Genomic DNA, 20,741 nt, shown 5'->3' with positions numbered 1-20,741 from the left:
ATGCTCCAGAGATTTGCCGTTTTGATCCAAAAATCAATACTAGACAGTGTTGTTTCATTACTGAACAGAACAGCAGAAGAACACTGTATTACGCTTAATACTTAGGTCTGTTTGGTTTTTAGGTCAACATGCTTGGTTTTGTTTGGACCTTCCCACCATTGTAAAAAATATTCTACGTTTCTTGATAAAAAAATCCCAAAAACATATGACGGTTGAAATTTTGACCACAAGGTTACAGTTACATTACAATCAATATGTATGCTTAAATACTGTGAACAAAAGCACATGGTTCCTTCATTCTGTTGCTGTTACCTGTCTTGCAATCTGTTTTTTTAAAGAATGAAAGCGATAAGTTTTAGCATTTTTTCTGAAGTCCTTTAATAACAGGGGGTGTGGGGTAGTCTAGTGGTTACTCGTTTGCTTGTCACGCCAAAGTCGCGGGTTCGATTCTCTAAATAGGTTGCAATGTGTGAAGCTTATTTCTGGTCTGCACCGCCACATATTGCTGGACTATTGCCGAACGCGACGTGAAACACAGCAAACGTTCGCTTGTCACGCCGAAAATGTCCCTTTCCAGATGGTTTGGACAGTGCAGTCCCGTGGTCACAGAGAAACCAAACAAAAGAAACATACTGGAACAATCCAATCCGATGAGGCACAAATTTAAATATCACATGTATTCATGTATTACAGCAAGCGCTAAGACACTCACAACAGGGGGCCTGTTTGGGGTTCAAAAACAGAATGGACGAGACATGATCAGAATGGCGTCGTGCACAAAACGGAACTGCTCCTGTAAGCAAATGGTTTGTGTTTGATGTGAAGAGTAAGAGCGGAGGGCGATGCCCCTGGCGTCCTTTCGTCCACTGTCATCGAATTTGTTTCAAACTGCGACAACGTTACTGTTTCACGTTTCGGTGTCCTTATGATCTTGTCTCCAGTACACGGCTTTAGAAGTTGGATATGTACAAAGTTTGACATGTTCAAAAGGGACGCTTGTAGCCTTGTGGTTATTGCGTTCGATAGGCACGCTGATTCTATTCGATTCGGGTTTATTTCTCACATGACAATGCAACATGACAACTCAACATGACAACATGACAACGCAATATGACAACGTAAGATTGGGCTGTGAGGTGGCCTCGTGGTTAAAGCGTTTGCTCGTCCCGCTGAAGACCTTGTTTCGATTCCTCACATGGGTACGATGTGCGAAGTCCATTTCTGGTGTCCATAGTTGTGATATTACTCGAATATAGCTAAAATGGGAGTAAAGTCATACTCACTCACTCATTCATATAACTGCCTCTCCGATTGATTTAGACATGTTCATGTCATGGAATGATCGAATAAATGTGATATGCTTATGGAAAGTACATATCGGTATCTCAGGTCTCGAGATAACATAAACATTTGAACCCAAAAAGCACAAAATGTTCTGACAATTATCAATATTTTTTACTGTAGTTTTTATTCAGTCTAGATACATAAACTGGCCTTACAGGAAAAATGATTTTACAGTTTCACAAAAAGCATTTGTTACAAAATTATATATTATGTTTGTATATATCTTCACTACCAACACCTAAAATGTTTTCGTTTGTCAGGAATGGCGAAAGTGTTTTCAACTCCAGGACCCAGGGTCTAGATTTTCGAAGCTCTCTTATCGCTGAGATAGTCCCATGTACCATTCATTAACATTAACTTAAATCTACATTAAAGCATTGGGATTTACGATCAACTCATCCCTACGACAGTCGTAAGTCTACATTACAGCATTGGATTTACGATCACCTCATCGCTACGACAGTCGTAAGTCTACGTTAAAGCATGGGATTTACGATCACCTCATCGCTACGACAGTCGTAAGTCTACGTTAAAGCATGGGATTTACGATCAACTCATCGCTACGACAGTCGTAAGTCTACGTTAAAGCATGGGATTTACGATCCACTCATCGCTACGACAGTCGTACGTCTATGTTGGAGTATGGAATCGCTTTGTGGAACGGATCTAAAAGCAAACGGACATAGGTTTTCGTATGAGAACATATCACAAAAATTGGAACTAAAATCCTTTGAGAATAGTTATCATTTATATGTTGGATGTTCCTTCCAGGAAGAGGCAAATATTCTACTTGAAATCCAAGCATTATGTGTTTGGCCCAGATAGTTTGTTTCGTTTACAGTCACTGTAGAAGAGAGTTTGCGTTCTGCTGTTTGAGCCAGTCTTCAAAGATGCTGTAGTTGTCTCGAAGCCACTCAATGTTAGCACGTGTCCTGTCCATGGCTTGATTGAAGGCGTTCCCAGCCGGGGAGATATCCGCTCCACTGTTCACGAAGTCTTTGATCTGTGAAGGAATTTGCGTTTGAGTTGGCAAATCGGTGAGTGTGTTTGGTTTCAAACCGATTTTAGCAAACTTGCAAGTCCTGGGGCTGACCACCCGCCTCTTACGACAAACATTGGTTGCTGAAGATCAATTGTAACCTGGATCTTAATTGGTTGTCGAGTGAGTGACTGAGCGAGGTGAAAGCTGCTTCGAATACTGTTTCAGTGAGAGAGGGAATTCAGTTTTACGCCGCACTCAGTAATATACAAGATATACAGGACAAAGATAGTTGGGGATATATGTAAATTTTGAAATTATGAAAAATACTTTATTTATTCATTGACCACCAGTGACCATTGATACTTTGACCACAAGGCTGAAACATAGCCATACCTGTTTGTATTCCAGTTCAGTGTTGAATTTGCTTGTTACATCGCCCACAAGGCGGGACATCCCAGAGAACGAGGTGACCCTGAAAATACGACAATCACGTGAAAAAAACGTCACATCCGTTTTAAACACCTATTAGTGTCAGCTCTGAGTGGAGTAACCGTGAAATGTCCTTGACATGACTCCATGAATGATGTTAGCCAAATCTTGGTTCAACCACTTTGGTTGAACCATTTCTTTAAATCATCATTTATTATAAACAACTGATTTAGGTACGGTATACATAGCATAAAAAATATATGTGATGAAAATAGCGTTCTAAGTTTTGAAAATTTAAAACAGAGATACAAAATACATGGACTTTTCTTAGACTATCAACAGTTGTTAAACAATATTCCAGATAAATTGAGATATTAAATAAGAAACACAAATTGCAAAACTTACATTTGATCAACCACATATTTAATTATATACACAAAATATTATCTCAAGTCTCAAGGATATTCTATGATGACCTAATTAAGAATGATTATACATCTAAGTCCTTAGAATACTGGAAGCCTGTCTTTGAGCACGAGATTGACTGGAAAGACGTTTTTAGAATTATAGGAAATGTACAAATGACAGCAAGCTCTTAGACTTTCAAAACAGAATAGTTTATACAAAAAAGAACTACTGAAAATGAAGTTCTTTGAAGATGATACATGTACATTTTGTAAAACTACCTCAGAAGATGAATCAATGTCTTCTTTGAAAGTGAACCTGTTCAGAACGTTTAGCTTAAAGTTGAAGAGTTTCTGAATGGTAACCTACAAATCAATATCAAACAATCTAAATTAATTATGAATTTTGGACTGCCCTGAAATAATAAATAAATCACATTTCACTACTTGCAAAAAGATTAAACTATTCATCAAGCCTTAAACAACAAGATATATCCTTTGCTGAATTCTCAAATTACTGAAGGTCATCAGTATAGATGGAAAGGCTTATCGCTTGTTCAGAACGCTTGGCTTGAACTTGAAGAGTTCCTGAATGATAACCTCTAAATCAGTATGAAACTATATAAATTGATCATCATGTTTGGACTGCCCTCATACAAAAATCACATTTTTTCTGCTTGCAAAACGATTGCTCTATTCATCAAGCCTTAAACAGCAGGATATGTCCTTTGCTGAATTCTAAAATTACTGTATACATCGAAAGATTGATCGCGATGAAAAATAACAAACGTAATTGTTTTACTTGGAAAGGGTAACATTTAGATACGATATTGTGACTTGTTAATTTAGCACATATACAGTTTAACATACCCTAACTAATATGCCCAGTAAAGAAATAATATTTTCACCTAGCTCCTGTCTGTCTATATATGTACACCCTCGAATGTGTATACACTAACTTGACGATGTGAATGCCCACCCTGTACATGCACCTTGAAATGAAATAGAAGTGATGAAAGAATAAAATAAAAGAAAAAAAATAATAAATAAATAAAAATTACAACTCTCCTTACACTGACTCTGTGCGAACCCTACTATCGGTTTGCAATGTATGGTATCAAAGTCATGTTCAGAGTACGGCATATGTCGCACGAGAAACGTCATTTGCAAGGTGTATTCTGAGTTATAACTGGTTTGAATTTGGAGAAGTTGAGAACATTGATGATGCCAGGGAGTTGACCCACCTTCAGTATGATCAGATATCTGTGGTACATGCCTCGTGGCATACCATGTCATTATAACGGTTGATTAAAAATATTTTGTTATTGCTATATTAAAATTCTAGAATTAATTTGCAGTGATTGTCATTTAGGAATGGGGGTCAGGGTAGATCTGCAGTAGTTGTGTTACCATGATCATTACACTAGCTTGGGGAATCCGGTGGATGGGTTGACAAAATGTCTCCGTTACCTGACTTTGTGGAACATTGTTCATGATATCAATCACGATAAGTTAAAATCGATGGGTAGCAGCTGTCTGTACATCTCCGGACCAATGTCCGTTTCCTCGATGTCAGCAAGACAACCGAGCAGTGACGTTTAAACTATCTCTGACACATCCGAGCCAACTTGTCCTATTCATTCTCTTAATGCCTCGCATCATGCTCGGTAACAACAAGCACCGTCATTCAATCTGGAACATTTGTTGTTGTTCCATATTCCAGCTATATGACGATTATTCCCGTAAATAATCGAGTTGGGACATGTACTATTTAGTGATAAACATTATTTGCATCTATCTGCGCTAACTGAATAAGATGACATGTGTTATCAGACATGTGCCATCAGAAATCAGCGAACCTGACCACCCGATCAAGCTGGTCGCCTCTTAATACATGCATGGGCTGAAGAAGAGAACCTATTTTTCGGATAATCGTGGGTATTTAGAACATGAAGCAGGTGATGGTGGAAATAATTTCAATCGCATTCTTTGTTTTAAATACACGAATACATACGCTGCCCCCAAGTCAGTGAATCTGTCCTTGAGGAAGTTCCAGGCGAGATCTCTGCCCCAGCGGTTGTTAGCCACGGCAGTTATGGTGGTCCTCGTGTCCTGGGGTCGAATCTCTTCAGGGTTCAGCGACATCTCAAGTAATCTATGCGAGGACCATAGTGGTACATATTACAATATTGCTGGGTCTGATATATAGATGAACAGTTGTTTTATGAATCTTGTTTTCATTACCTTGTTTGTGATACATAGGAAGACGTCAATACAAGACCTGAATCAAGTCTTGAACTTCAGTCGTGATGTGCCTCATCTGAAGACAGATTCTGCCTACCTGTGTGAATGCCCTGGCTCCCGACCGATGTCCCCTCTGATTAAAGACTAGATGGGATTCTACTTACCTCTTAACTGCCCTGGTTCCCGTCCGATGGCTCTACTGAGTAAAGCCTAGATCTGATGCTGCCCATCCCTGTAACTGCCCAGGCTCCCGACCGATGACTCCACTGAATAAAGACTAGATCTGATTCTGCCTACCTCTGTAATTGCCCTGGCTCCCGACTGCATGCTAAAGCTCCTCTCAGTCGCGACTTTTCTGAGCTAGACTCTGCTGCATGGAGCTGTGTATAGGCAAACTCCCACTCCTGGTGTCCGCCATGGCGGACTGCCGTGCAATACACAGTGCTCTGCAGATCTGGGTGGATTCTGGAAACAGTTTGGAGAAACAAGGCGTCCTTTCAGTGTCCTGTGGCATTTCTTTGATAATGGCAATCAGGATATATTTAGACCGTAACCGCCAAGAGCCGTCACGAATAATTTTACACAAAAACCGGAAGTACTCACGGGTTGCTGCCTGGGTTCCCCATCCAGCGCTGGAACTGGTCCTGAGCAAACTGGACACACTCAGGGAGGTCATGTTTACATGCCAATGACGCCATTTGGGAAACTGTGAATCTAGGAAACACAAGTTGATACATGTCGAAATTCATGCAGCTGGGAGATGTATACCAGTGTCTTTTATCATCTTTGACGTATTTTGTATAAAGTCCATGAAAGCTATCGAACAAGGTACAGAGAATTGAAAAGGCCAAAGTACCGGCGTCCAAACGTCATGAAGCTCTGTCTGTCAAACTCGTTATGTGTTCTGTACACTCTTTTCACCACAATGTTCAATCAAAACACTACCAATGGTTCATCTACAATTTAAAAAAAATACATTGATATATTAACGTTAGCATTTTGTCCTTTGCTTTAGTGCCGTCTAGATACCATCCAAGAGATGTTTATTGGCTCGAAATAGTAAGACAAAATTACGGGAGACAAAAAATGGTTTTATTCCCGGAACTGTATAAAGCTAAACAGTTTAGTGAGTAACAAACACCCTATTTGCAAACATCGATTATGAACTTTTAATGGTTTGGTAAAATCAGATTCAGTTTTAATTTTCCGATACATTTTTCTATGAAAACCATATCAAAAAAGAATGTCCTTGAAAAATTAATAAAACTAATTTTTCGAAATGGTACTTAATCCTTTTGGGAAAAATAACAAATTCTTATGCAATTTATTTTTTTTAGATGAACTTACTTTTCTATTGGCACCATAGTCTCTGTAATGTTTGTTCCAATTCGGGCGAATGGAGTACTCACAGTGTTCCGTATGAAGACCTGGAATTGAAGACTCTCATCAAAGGTCAAGGACACATAACAGTGGCGGTATTTGAATAAAACACACATAGTTGGTCTATGTTGTTCTATTTTTTTAAATACGTACCCCTGATTCTGGGTCACCAGCAAACAAAGGGGCGATTTTGTGGACCTGGCAGTCGGACGCACCCCGACGGCGTTTGGAGCTATTCATCATATCGTTATTACTGGATTATCTGGTCCACATACGTCACATGGCTCGAATAATGTTATGCTTAGCGGTCAGCAACAAATTAGTACTACTTTTACATTGTGAGTGAATAACTGGACGAAAATATGAACGCATTAACCTGGAATATGCCATATAAAGGAGTACGTTCCAACATTGACTCCACGTAGCCAAGTTCCCGGATGAACGCTCTCCACGGGACGTAATCCAGATCTTTGCTCAGGTAGTTGACAGTTCTGAGAGCAATGGACTGGTCGAGCAGCCCAGCCCTGAAACGCAGGTGTGCTTTTAGAGTATAAGGAGGTGGGGGATTTTGATGTTTAAATCTGACTCACGTTGTGATGACGTAGAGCTGACATGATGATGATGATGTCACTTCCTGTCATTCATAACAATCGCTTTCAAGAACACAGCGATTACGGTAAAAGTACAAACTGAGATTGCAAAAATGAACAAACACTGGTAATTACTTCTTGCTCCCAAGTATCTTTCGAATTGTACTAATAATGTGCTATATTACGATAACACATAACTAAAAGCAACCGTAAAACATAAACTAAAAACAATGCTTATGCACACATAACGGTTTACACAATCAAGTGAAATTTCCTTAAATCCTGATACATCGAGAATACCACATGTCCCGTGCATTACTATAAAATTAGCAAAATATTACCGAGCTAAGTACTTCTTTATAATAATTCAACGATTTTGGTGACACTCAAAATTCTGAGGAAAGAAGTACTTAGTTCGATGTTATTTTGCAAATGTTGGGTGAGTGATGAATGAAATACTAAACTGTCTCCCGTGTAACACCACACTTTTGAAACCAGTGCATGGTGTCGGTATCTAACTCGCTTTCGCTCGTTTCATAAATATGGTATTACACGGGACATAGTTTAGTATTTTCTATACCTTCAACGAGTAATAAATTGCTTTACAGGCGATTTTCAGGTTGAACGCATGTCAAGATTCCTTTCTTGAGATATTAAGGAATACATATTATGAATATGTATGAATTCAAAGAGCATAAACTGGGTTTCAGGAAGGACGGAAGGATAACCATGCATGGATGAAAAACTTTTCCCTCGCTGTGAGACGACGTTTCTGTGTAAACCGCTATCATGGAAGTGATGAACAGTATAAGGACAGAAGCATATGTGCAAGTTAGAGGAGATGTTTGTTCAGTACAATAGAGAACAGGAAGCCAGATACTATAACATGTGGGCTTAGATACAAGCATAACAAATGAAGCCTGCAAAATACACCAGGGGATAACCTGTGGTATACATGTAAGGGGGATTATCGATGATAAGGATGATGATGTTATAAACTGGGTTTCACTATAAACAGGCAAGTTGTACTCTTATACTAATCAGTCACTTATCAAACAACTCACTTTGCAAGATTCCATGCATCGTTGATGATCTGTGCTCTGTTGATTGGATGAATTAGCTGCAAACAGAATCTGTTCGTGAAAAGGTAGTCCGTAGTTGTCGCATTGATCACTGGTTTAAAGTTTCATGTGTAGCGGTCATTAAACTTCGCCAATCGAACCTCTGAACTTCTGATCCGAACTCCGATTCTCTGAACTGAGATCCCCCACCTACCCACCAACCCACCCTCAACCCACCCGCACCCCACCGCTCTACCTCACTTGTCAGTTTGTCCCTGGGAATGTAGGCTTAAAATAGTTTATTTTAGTAAGGGGAGACCATATGTAACGGGTTATCATGCTCACTGTGTAGGTGGTGGACGACGACGACGACAACAACAACAACAACAGCAGAAGAAAAACACTCCCAAATTCAATAACCAGAATTCTTGTATATCTTGGCAAATAAATACGTTCACTGAAGTGTCTGCTATTATACTAGGCGGCAAAAGAAATTGTGATTGACATTGTTCTTCATCCTTGACATACATCGTCAGAGTTTGATCCAAAGTTCACAGACATGAATGAACACTTATTCTGAACACACCCAAAAGCATTTTGCACGCTTTGTTTGTGTGTATGAAAATCTGTGAAAACAACATGCACAAGCTCTCAGTAAAGTTGATGACTTTTGATCTCGAATCATTTTTACTGCTGTTGTTGTCAATTGAATCCATAGTCAGAAAAAACAAGTCATCTTTGCCTTTTGACTGCGTAACAACATGCCACGGTTGAGTGAAAATAACCGATGGAGAGCGATTGGTCTAACTGAAGCTGGGACATCTCAACGTGACGTTGCACAACGTTTTAACGTTCACAGAAACACAATCTGGAGTTTATGGCAACGTTACCAACAAAATGCCAACGTTCGAGACCGCCCCAGATCTGGACGTCCTCCAGTGACCACGCCCAGAAACGACAGATGGATCTTCAACACCCATCACCGTGCTAGGTTCCAACCTGCAACACTTACAGCTCTGACAGTTCCTGGAACAAATGGAGTCTCGGTCCGGACCATTAGGAGACGTCTAGCACGTCATGGGATGCGAGCACGACGTCCGGCAAGAAGGCCGATTTTGACACCCCGGCACCAACGTTTACGTCTTCAGTGGTGTCAACAGCACCTGCGATGGAGAGCACGTGACTGGGGAACTGTCCTTTTCACAAATGAGTCTCGTTTCCTTTTGCATCGCTCTGATGGGAGACGCCGCGTGTACCGACGTCAAGGTGAACACTACATCACGCTATGTGTTATGGAATGAGACCGTTTTGGCGGCGTTGGAGTGATGGTATGGGGTGGGATATCCAGCACAGGGTGGACACCACTACACATTGTCGATGGAAACTTGAATGGAGCTAGGTATAGAGACGAAATCGTGAACGTTCATGTGCTTCCGTTTTTGCATCAACATGGTCCAGATCTGCATTTTCAACAGGATAATGCCAGACCCCACATTGCAAGAGTTGTTCGTGATTGTCCAGAACAATGCGAATGTGTTGCTGTGGCCAGCCAGATTCCCTGATCTTTCGCCCATAGAGAACGTGCGGGACGAAATGGAACGGCGATTACGACGTCAACAGCCAACGCCCACAGCGTTACGGGAACTCCGTCAAGCACTTCCCCGGATATGGAATGACATCCCCCAGGACTTCCTCAGACGTTTGGTTCGCTCTATGAGGCGCAGATGTCAAGCATGCATTGCAACACGCGGTGGACATACACCTTACTGAACGTGTGATTTCGGTTTATGACCCCTGCCCGTTTTCACTCCTTAAAGGTTCACATTGTATCAGTCCAGGCATGTCGAAGGGATGTCAAGTCACCCAGCTGATCATGTAATCCAACTATTTAGACTCAATACATTTTGTCTATCTTCGATATGTTTTTGTCGTTGATCACAGTAACTTTTGCCTCATAGTATACGTTAAATGTTTTCGGCATATTTTTCGTTTAAGTTGTACTTAAGAAATAACCACGAAAATAACTGTAAAGTTTTTTTAATCGTAAACTTACTCGTCAGATGATTTCTCTTACACCTCAACAAAGACTTCAAAACTCCAACCCTAAGTATCCTCACATTCAAACAAAGCAGTAATGAGAGATAGAAGGGTCCGTTCTGAATTCTGACTACCCGGTATGATCATAGTCATAGTCACCAAAAAACCGCTAACGGCCTTTGATACACTTGTCATACTCTGTGGATGAGGTGGCCGACCATACTGATTACACCCGTGAAAGTCCGAGGTAGATTAGGCTTTCCACAAACCATGCTTGCCAGAAAGGGCGACTAAGCTTGTCGTAAGAGGCGACTAACGGGATTGGGTAGTCGCTGACTCGCTGACTCGCTGACTTGGTTGACATATGTCATCGGTTCCCAATTGCGCAGATCGATGCTCATGCTTTTGGTCACTGGATTGTCTGGTCCAGACTCGATTATTTATTTTATAGCAGGAATATTGCTGAGTACGACATAAAACTAAGTTCACCCACTCACTCCCATATTGACTTATTGCTCGGTTGTCATCTTACTCTGGCTGACCTTTGTTCATAATATTAATCACTTGCTTATTACAGACAACCAGCGTACAGGTGGACTATTTCCGCGATTAAGCGACAGGCTGGAACCAAAGGCATGTAACGTTTCAGTTATACGGACCTCGTGGCTATCGTTAGACAGGAAGTTGATGATGTTGTTCCACGTGTTGACGTCATAGTTGACCCGGAAGTAGCCACACTCTTTCAGGTTCACAATGACCCAGCCATCAGCTGGCAACGTCACATCTAGATCGACGACGACTAAGGGCATCGGAACAAAGGACGTTGTCATTTAGGCATCGCAGAGATTTTAATATACTGAACAGCTAAAGAAACACAACTGTTTTTTATCGGGTTTTAAAACAGAATCGGGTTTTATGAGATTTTATTCTTTGAAAATTGCGTTTCTTTTGCTGTTCAGTATACTTCATGCTTTTCATGTCCGACATTGGGTATAACATCATACATGCTTTCTTTTACTTTGACATATATCCGTTGTAAAATAGTTCTTCTACATTCATATGTAGTCATAATGGTTGTAAACCTGTGATTGCTTAATCCGAGTTGGCCATAAAGGCTCGGCTTAGAATATGGGCGTTCAGCTTGTCGGAAGAGGCGACTAACGGGATCGGGAGGTCAAGCTGGCTGATTTGATTGACACACGTCATCGGTTCCTAATTCCGCAGATCGATGTTCATGCTGGATTCTCTGGTGAAAATTGATCATTGGATTGTCTGGTCCAGAGTCGACCATTTACAGTGCGCCGCCAAATAGCTGGAATAATATTGCTGGTTGCTTCGTAAAACTAAACTCACTCGCTCACTTAATACGAGCTTTTTCTCGTGACCTATTGCATGAGACGCCCGCCTTTGATCGTAGCGCGTGTATATCTTTTATCAATGTACCCGGAAGGGTAAAAATATTCATACAAACATCATAATTATTATATGAACATAACTGGCTACATGAGGGCTGAAAATCATTTAAGTGTTGCGATATCTATTTTCAAGTGTATACATTTGCAAATAATAAACATTTTTTTACAAATTATTTGTCCTCATATTTTACGCACAGTATCTCGTATCGAGTGTCTGACAAATAATATATGTTCTTGAAAATATGCTTGGATTGATTACTACTACTATGAATGAGAATATTTCACATTGTATGAAATGATCAGTCCCTCAACTTGGTGCCCCCGCCAACACTCACGTGAATCTTCATTATGCTTCATGTAATGTAGATTGCTATAGTTGTAGACTGTGTCAAACTGGGGGTCCTCGCTCGACGTGTACGTGATAGGGATGGTCCACTTGTACCTTAATTACGGGTGAATGAAAAAGCATTTTGACGCTTTTAACAGTTTACAGCTATAACACTTTACCAGAATCTGGCTTCGAATATTACTCTCATGTCGGAAAGGGAACCCTCAGGGCTCCCCAGCGTATCTTTTAATTATAGAAACAATGGGTAGATAGTACAGGGAACTATCAAGTAGTGTCGGCAAGCAGACCCTGACTTCGTCATCACGGGTGAAAGTATTAACCGCTCGGCTACGGTCATCCTGAAAATAAGGCAAGGTAATTTCGGGGATCAAAAACGAACTTTGGCGTGACCCGCGAATACAATAATCACTTCGCTATCCAACCGTCATAATCAATATTGAAGCATTAATACACAACAAAAGATTCGAACCCAGACCTGGTTTCGTGAGTGAACCGCAAAGTTAAAAAATAACAAACAAAACACCACCTAAATTTAAAAGAAAAATGAGTTACCCGTAGGCGCCTGTGTCCTGGGAGGCGTTTTCAGCCCCCGAAACAAGAAACCGTTGTTGAGTGAGAGTTATCTTCCCTGTTTCCACGGTAACGTTGACGACAGGGTAGTTCATCTGAGTAACCCACGGGTCCATGATGTCAGTCATGTTTAACATAATGGAATTATCTCTTGCTTCCTGAAACATAAAATTGATATCGTCTGTGGCTTTGTGTAGCATAAAACACAAATACATGATATCATATCATACAGAGGTCAGTCGATCGATTTCGACCAACGGACCTTTAAAAGGTAATTTTTGTTGCCCTTCCTGGCAGTCTCTTCACAAGCTTTGTATTGCAAAGTGGGTGAAATTGTTGAAAAGAATAAAAAGGGACATTTCTATTTTCCATGAGTATGTAATCCTGTTTCACATTTTCGTTTCATTTAATTTTTATTTCCTATGCATTGTAAAGGAGCTGGAGTAAGTGAGTGAGTGAGTGAGATGAGTTTTACGCCGCACTCAACAATATTCTAGTTATATGGCGACTGTAATAATCGAGTCCGGACCAGACAATCCAGTGATCATTAGCATGAGCATGGATGTGCATAATTGTGAACCGATGACATGTGTCAGCCAAGTCAACGAGCCTGACCACCCGACCCAGTTAGTCGCCTTTTACGAAAAAGCATAGTTGCCTTTTTGTGACAAGCATAGGTTGTTGGCATGGAGAAATTTTCTACCCTGAATCGTCAACGGTCGGAGCCACATGTGGACTGAAGGGCTAATCGATATGAATGCACTACAATCTGTGTGAGTCGATCGATCGATCGATCGATTAATTGATTGATTGGGTGAGTGAGTGAGTGTAGTCTGACTTTACAGCATCATCAGGACGAAGGACAGACAAAAACAGAGAGCAGCGTAAATATTTTGATTGTGACAAGTCAAAACCGTTGGACGCTCGATCCAAGCACTTTGCCAACCATCCACTACGTAGGCTTCAGTTTTTTAGTAGAATATTACCCAATAACTCTCCCAGCAAAAACAACCATAAATGTTTTTACCTCCGTCAGTGCGTCCCACAGGTCCTGTTGGTCTGTGTTCCCGTACGCATGCGTCGCCAGGTAGCGCTGAAGATAACATTTAGGTTTTGGAGGAAGAAGTCATTAGGCATGAATTCTTGTAAACATTGTTAACAACATATACCTTCAATACTATGACACCTTAAGGGAGGGGTGACAGTGCAAAACGCCTATATGACGGAAACTAATGCTAAAACTCACACATGCTGAAATTTGCCCGAATGTATATTGTAAGAAATATCATACATAAAATCTAACTGACACAACTCTTTCTTTATACAAACGAAATCTAGAACATTTATCGTCCAGTAGTGGGTGATCGAGTTGATATCAAATGACCAAGGTGGAAGGTTGTACATGGAGCTTCGGGCTCTAAAATCCCCCATTCTGAATGTATTGCACAGACAATAACAGAGAAATATGGATTACAAATGAATCTTGTCACCAATGACAATATGTGCTAACTGATAGTGTAAGCTGAATGGAATACTGACAATGAAATGACGTCACATCAAATACACTGACGTCATGATGCAATGCATGGACAGGTTATATTTCCTACGATAGCGATCAAATCGGGGTTCATATCTATCATAAGATGCCCTGTGGCAAAACATCACTTTGCGATGGTAACGTGACGTCATGAACAGTTATATGACATCATGTTTCTTCCGTGACGTTGTGTTCTACATGCGGCGACGTCGGATAGCCAGCCTATGTTTGAAAGTACATTTGGGTTATTTTCCTCAAGTTGACGACTTCGGTAATAAACCAAACATTATATTCGTGCACACATCATACTATGCTCACGACACTCGTGCCTAAATAACGGTATATCCCTTGCTCTTGCACGGGAAATACCAACATTAATGCACTCGTGTCGTAAATATTGTATGACACGGGCACCTGGTCCAGCAAAATGACGCCATTTACACACGAAGAACTCACATTTAATCCTTTGATGAACAGTTCTTGTCCCATCGCCAGATGCATCAACCGTATTATAGCTGAGCCCTGAAATAAACGTTTACTGGATTGACAAGCACAAAAACCAAATAGCCAACAAAAGCCAAAAACAAGAATAACGACAACAACTCGGTAGTGTGAAGCCGTTTGATCGCCCTGTAGTGTGTGGGTGAGTGAGTGGGTGGGTGAGCGAGGGAGTGAGTTAGCTGTTTGATGTCCTGCGTCTATTTCACCCTGAAGGAAGTGGTGTCAATGAAAACAGGTTTCAGCTCAATTTTGTGCACGTGCTGGGAGTTGGCGAGAGAACACTGTAACGGTTGGCTAACCCACCATTCCTTAACCCGTCTAAGGTTTATTTGGGTAATGGGATCATTGGTAAATGGTGTGGGTAATCATGCCAAAGACTGGGTACCATAGTTACATTGTCCAAAGGATCCCTGGCTATGTTCCATTGTTTGTTCCAGTGATTAACATCATGAGCAACTGAGATACGATGACATGTGTTTACTCAGTCAGTGAACCTGGCCATTCAATCCTCTTCTAACAAGCATTGGTTACTGATGATCAATTGTGACCGTCATCGTTTTGTTCTAGCAAACCGACAGCTGGAGCTGACATAAAAATCATGAGAAATATATTACATATTACCTCCTTTGGTGACATTCCATACATGACTTGATAACGACCTGAGGTAACATTTGTCTTAACAACAGTGCCCTTACCTTTGAATACGTGACTGCGTCAAATGTGGCACTGATCTCACCAGGAGACATGACGTTAGTGGTCAGTGGGTGGGATGACCTTGCAGCATCGGGCACCATAACGCCGTGCATGTCCCCAGAGACAAACAGATCCAGCTGCATGGAGAATATACATGAAGACGAGAGGTAAAGAGATCCAATTACATGGGAAATATACATGTAGACGTGAGATAAGGAGATCCAACTACATAGTGAATATACCTGCAGATATGAGATAAGGAGATCGAGTTTTACTATGCATTTAGATATCGGTCATATCATTAAGAACTACCATTCTTGGTGTACTGGATATACTTTAACATTGTGTATGCTACTGAACAGTTTCGTTTCCTGTTTACTGGGTTCCGTCCTACTGAGCAACTGAGTGCAATAACACGTCTACGTCTTTGTGTATTACAATACTACGCTTGTTCTAATCCTTGCAAAACTCGTACAGCATGCTCTGTCGTACAGCATGTTCTGTCGTACAGCATGTTTTGACGTACAGCATGCTCTGTCGTACAGCATGTTCTGACGTACAGCATGCTCTGTCGTACAGCATGTTGTGACGTACAGCATGCTCTGTCGTACAGCATGCTCTGTCGTACAGCATGTTCTGACGTACAGCATGCTACGGAATTGATATTATATCAGTCTCGTTGTGCGTCACAGAGATACAGTCAACAAGCACAAAAGCACATAACAGGTGTAAGCAGTGAGTCAGATGCATTGTGAATCATTTGCCACTTCATCAAACAGGGACAGTCTGTGATTTCTTAAGGTATGCTGTCTAAACTTCGACATAAAATGCCGAAATACCGTGTTATTAAAGTTTAAAATGAAAATTCATCTGTAAATACAATTTTCCTATGAAGCAAGAAATTTGAATTCAGTATAACCAGAGATGTTTTTGATGTCTATTTTCATCTTCACACAAGAAAATTCGGACCGGCTGAAAAGGAGGTCATAGTCTGAGTAGGTTAATGAGACTCATGTTTCTGTAAGTATATTTTGGTACAGATTACAAACCACCTACCGATCTCCAGGAAGGGTTCAACTCTCCAACGATGTGATAATCCCAGAACGAGGCGAAGGCTTCATTCAACCAGAGCCAGTTCCACCATTTAGGAGACACAAGGTTGCCGAACCACTGCAAAATTTAAAGACTAATTAACAGGAAGATGATAGCATCCGATGAGATATTGTTAAATATTTCACACTCGATGATTGTGATTATTTGGGTTGCGGTATCAATCCATGTCCACTAGTGTAGATCAGAGTCAGAAATGATCTTCAGCAATCGAGATCGATGATCGAGACTCGATTATTTGCATACCCTCGTCATATATCTGGAGTATTGCTGAGTGCGGGGAAACGAAACGAAACCATTCATTCCATGTCCCAAATTGTTGGTCCCTTTGGTTTGGAAACAAATACTTTTCTTTCCCTATTTGACGTATCTGTCGATAGCTTATGGTTTGGATGCTTTGGTGTACTGAGTGTTGTAGATAGTAACTATAATGAAACCCTTAGAAATAACTCTTGGCTTCTGTGAACCCCAAGCGGAAGTTTCAGTGTTTACAAACCTTGAACCAAACAACCAGGGCGAACCAGAGTGCGAAATAGTTTCTAAACGTTGCCACCAAGTCGGGTTAGCTACGTCTGAAAGTTGCTATCCAACAAAATAATACACTGGGTCGTAATTTGAATGTGGACACGTCTAATGTGATGACCAGTGGCTATTCGACTTGTCCCAGAATAACAAGAGTTGGTTACGAATGAAACTCATCTTTTCATACAAGCTTTTTCCTCCTGCATCTTCTATGAACTGTGCGCTATGAGCAGGCATATACCATGAACAAGTGTTATGTTTTGTTGTGTTAAGTTGTATTGTATTGTGTTGCCCTCACTTTGTTCCACGCCACTCATTTATCACGGTGGGGTAGCCTAGTGGTTAAAGTGTTTACTCTTCACCGCGAAGACCCGGATTCAATTCCCCATATGTGTGAAGTCCATTTCCTGGTTACGCTAAGAATGGTAAGCTGATGATGAATGATGGGCAGCCCCAAGACACGGGACGATCGGAGAGAACCAGTGACAAACGAGGCGCAGTGACAGGAGATAGCAGTGCAGTCAGGCCAAGGATCTTCTCTCACATGATGGAAACTACCCGCGCACCGGTAACAATAAACTGTCAATATTGTCATGTCATGGAACATTAATGCCCTGTATAAAAGGTTTGAATTGAAGGCAGACTTGTTTACAGTATCATTGAGACAGATGCTGCACATCGATAATAATTCTTTATTCTGTGACCCGTGAAGGTCTCGGGGTAGAATAGGCCTTCAGCAACCCATGCTTGCCATAAAAGGTGACTGTGCTTGTCGTAAGAGGCGACTAACGGGATCGGGTGGTCAGGCCTGGTTGTCAGATGTCATCGGTTCCGAATTGCGCAGGTCGATGCCCATGCTGTTGGTCACTGGATTGTCTGGTCCAGACTCGATTATTTAAAGACCACCGCCATATGACTGGAATCTTGCTGAGTGCGGCGTAAAACTAAACTCACTCACTCTTTACGTAAACGTGAACATTCCAATGAAGATTGGATTTCAGATTGTGTACATTGTCTTCTTCATTGAGCTTCAAGTATCTAAAGACAAATGAAGCATTTTGATCCTGGCACGAGTAAACGTAAATTGAATAGAGCTTGTAGACAAGCGAGGACAAATAGCTGGAAAACCCTAAGAAAGTTTAGACGATATTGCAGTGACTATAATCGCATAGGTTACTGCAGACTTTTAGCTTCTTGCAGAAAGTTCAAACATGATATCCAGTCGTCAAGACGTGGGCGACTCCGTACCTCCTTAACAGCCCAAAACTATTTTGGAAAAATATAAGTTCTCTACAAAGTCGCTCTACCCCAACAGGAAATATATCGCAAACAGAATGGTTATGTCATTTTGAGAATCTGTTTTCGAAGGAACATATTGTTTACGATGTTGACAAATGGCTATCAGACAGCGATGTTTCAAGCGAAGAGTGTAATGATATCGGTAGGCGTGTGCTGGAATCAGCTGTTACGGAATATGATATACTGGGGGCTGTGTCTCGTCTTACAGTTGGCAAACCTGCTGGAACTGATGGTGGTATTTCTGAAATGCTGAAATAATGCTGAAATACTGAAATGCTGAAGTACTCAATACCTGATATTATGCACCTCCTGATTAAAATGTTCAGTCGAGCATTCGATGCAGGTCGTTTTCCCTCCGTGTGGGCGCAATCTGTTGTTATCCCGTTATATAAAAATCCTGACAATTATAGCGGTATGTCGCTGACTAGTATTGTTGGCAAAACGTTTATTGTCAACAGTAGGTTAACTCAGTGGTCGGATATGAGAGATTTGATACCGGAATCTCAAGCAGGATTTAGAAAAGGACTACTCAACACTTGATTGTATGTTTAGACTGTATGTTATTATTGAAAGATATTTATCCTTTAGCAAGCTGAAGTTTGTATGCTGCTTTCGTAGATTTCAAAGAGGGTTTTGATTCTGTGGATAGAGGTAGAACGTGCAAATGTTTAAGAAATAGGGGCATGAGGGGTAATATGTATGGTATCATAAGATCGATGTCCTCCAATGTAAAATCAGTGTCCGCTGTAGAAATGGCGTAACTGATTTTCGATTGTCCTGTCTGCTTTCGTCAAGAATGTGTTTTAAGTGCTCTAGTTTTCACTTTTTCCATGAAAGAGTTATACTTTGATATCATAAGGTCTGGTACACATGGCAACCAACTTTCTCCCGATCTAATCGAACTTTTGATTTGCTGAAGATACCATTCTTATGTCCAGTACTGTACCTGCTCTTCAAAACAGCTAGATATACCTTCTGTGTATGCAGATAAATGGCAGTTGAGTGTGAATCTAGATAAAACAAACATTGTTCTATCCCGCAGAGGTGGTCCTTTATCGGCCAGGGAGAAATGCTTTTTTACAGGTAAACGTATGGATGGTGTAAATAATTATAAATACCTCGGCATATTGTTTACCCATACACTGAATCTAAATACGTCTTAAGTCTGAATAAGTACTTAACCTGGCGAAGAGAGCAAAGAAAGCTCTTCTACAATTTCACTCTGTTGTTCCTGTGCTCTGTGTTATTCCACTAACTATTCACTTCAGACTGTTTGACTCTCAGATACATTCGAGTTTACTGTATGGATCTGAAGTATGGGGTTGTAAAGAGTATTATACAATAGAAAAAATCGTCTGCTTGCCTGTAAAAGTTTCTAAATGTTTGTTTGTCAACATCAAATGCTATGGTATATGGTGAATGTGGGAGGTTCGCACATATCATCATATTGACGCTGTTTAAAATATTGGTGTAAAATAATTTATATGTCTGAACCTCGTTTACCCAAAAAAGCCTTCAATATGCTTCTACATCTTGATTATCTTGGAAAGAATAACTTGACATCTCATATTCACATCTTACCATTTAGATATGGTTTTGGTTGTATTTGGTTATCACAGACAACGTGACTATGTTTAATAGACAGTTTCGTATGCATGCTGTTGATATGTTTCAGCAGGAATGGCACTCAACTATTAAAGAATGTTCTAAATGTGATTCATGTAGCCAATTTAAGTCGTTTGCTTGAGCCAGAGCGTTATCTTGCTCATCTTCCCTACAAAAATGTTCGCAATGCATTTATACGTTTTAGATTAGGCCTCATTGATTTATTCATGAACCGTGGAAGGTATGTGTCTGTGGAGAACACCCGAAGATAATGTCCATTCTGTTACATTATTGAAGACGAATTCCACTTTATGTTTATTTAGCCTGTGTATGAGAACCTAAGAAACAAGTATCTGCCACAACTGTCTCTATCACAGATCAATGCTCAACTATTGCCTTCCTTACCTTTCTGCAAAGAACCGGCAAAACAACGCCATGTAACCCTATTTATTTACAATGCATTTTGTTAAGAAAAGAATTGATTAGCTAGAAAGTTGATCATATATGCCATTGTTAAGGTGTATCCCTTTTTGTACATAGGCGTATGGCCTTTCATACAATTATAGAACTGAACTGAATTGTGCCATGTTTTGTTGTGCTGTGTTGTGTTGTATTATCCTTACTTTGTTCTTCAAAGTGGACATCCTGTCACACATTCATCGCATGGGG

At 40.6% G+C, this 20,741-nt stretch overlaps 1 protein-coding gene across 1 annotated transcript in view; it reads right to left on the bottom strand.

Moving 5' to 3' along the window:
* Positions 1-1,451: 1,451 nt before the first annotated feature.
* LOC137260466 (aminopeptidase N-like) overlaps positions 1,452-20,741 on the bottom strand; it is a 37,152-nt gene continuing 17,862 nt past the window's right edge. Inside the window, exons 7-21 of the mRNA XM_067798131.1 lie at positions 16,593-16,706; positions 15,539-15,673; positions 14,799-14,864; positions 13,833-13,898; positions 12,788-12,963; positions 12,222-12,328; positions 11,131-11,270; positions 8,438-8,493; positions 7,160-7,307; positions 6,751-6,830; positions 6,007-6,117; positions 5,701-5,868; positions 5,174-5,314; positions 2,720-2,798; positions 1,452-2,347 (exon numbers count right to left, since the gene is read on the bottom strand). Of these exons, the coding sequence (XP_067654232.1) occupies positions 2,186-2,347; positions 2,720-2,798; positions 5,174-5,314; positions 5,701-5,868; positions 6,007-6,117; positions 6,751-6,830; positions 7,160-7,307; positions 8,438-8,493; positions 11,131-11,270; positions 12,222-12,328; positions 12,788-12,963; positions 13,833-13,898; positions 14,799-14,864; positions 15,539-15,673; positions 16,593-16,706 (1,749 nt within the window). The 3' untranslated portion in view covers positions 1,452-2,185. The remainder of the gene's footprint in view (positions 2,348-2,719; positions 2,799-5,173; positions 5,315-5,700; positions 5,869-6,006; positions 6,118-6,750; positions 6,831-7,159; positions 7,308-8,437; positions 8,494-11,130; positions 11,271-12,221; positions 12,329-12,787; positions 12,964-13,832; positions 13,899-14,798; positions 14,865-15,538; positions 15,674-16,592; positions 16,707-20,741) is intronic.

This window comes from Haliotis asinina, chromosome 13 (genome assembly GCF_037392515.1).
Source record: "Haliotis asinina isolate JCU_RB_2024 chromosome 13, JCU_Hal_asi_v2, whole genome shotgun sequence".
NCBI classification, from domain to species: Eukaryota; Metazoa; Mollusca; class Gastropoda; order Lepetellida; family Haliotidae; genus Haliotis; species Haliotis asinina.
This window is presented reverse-complemented; position numbering and strand designations above follow the sequence as displayed.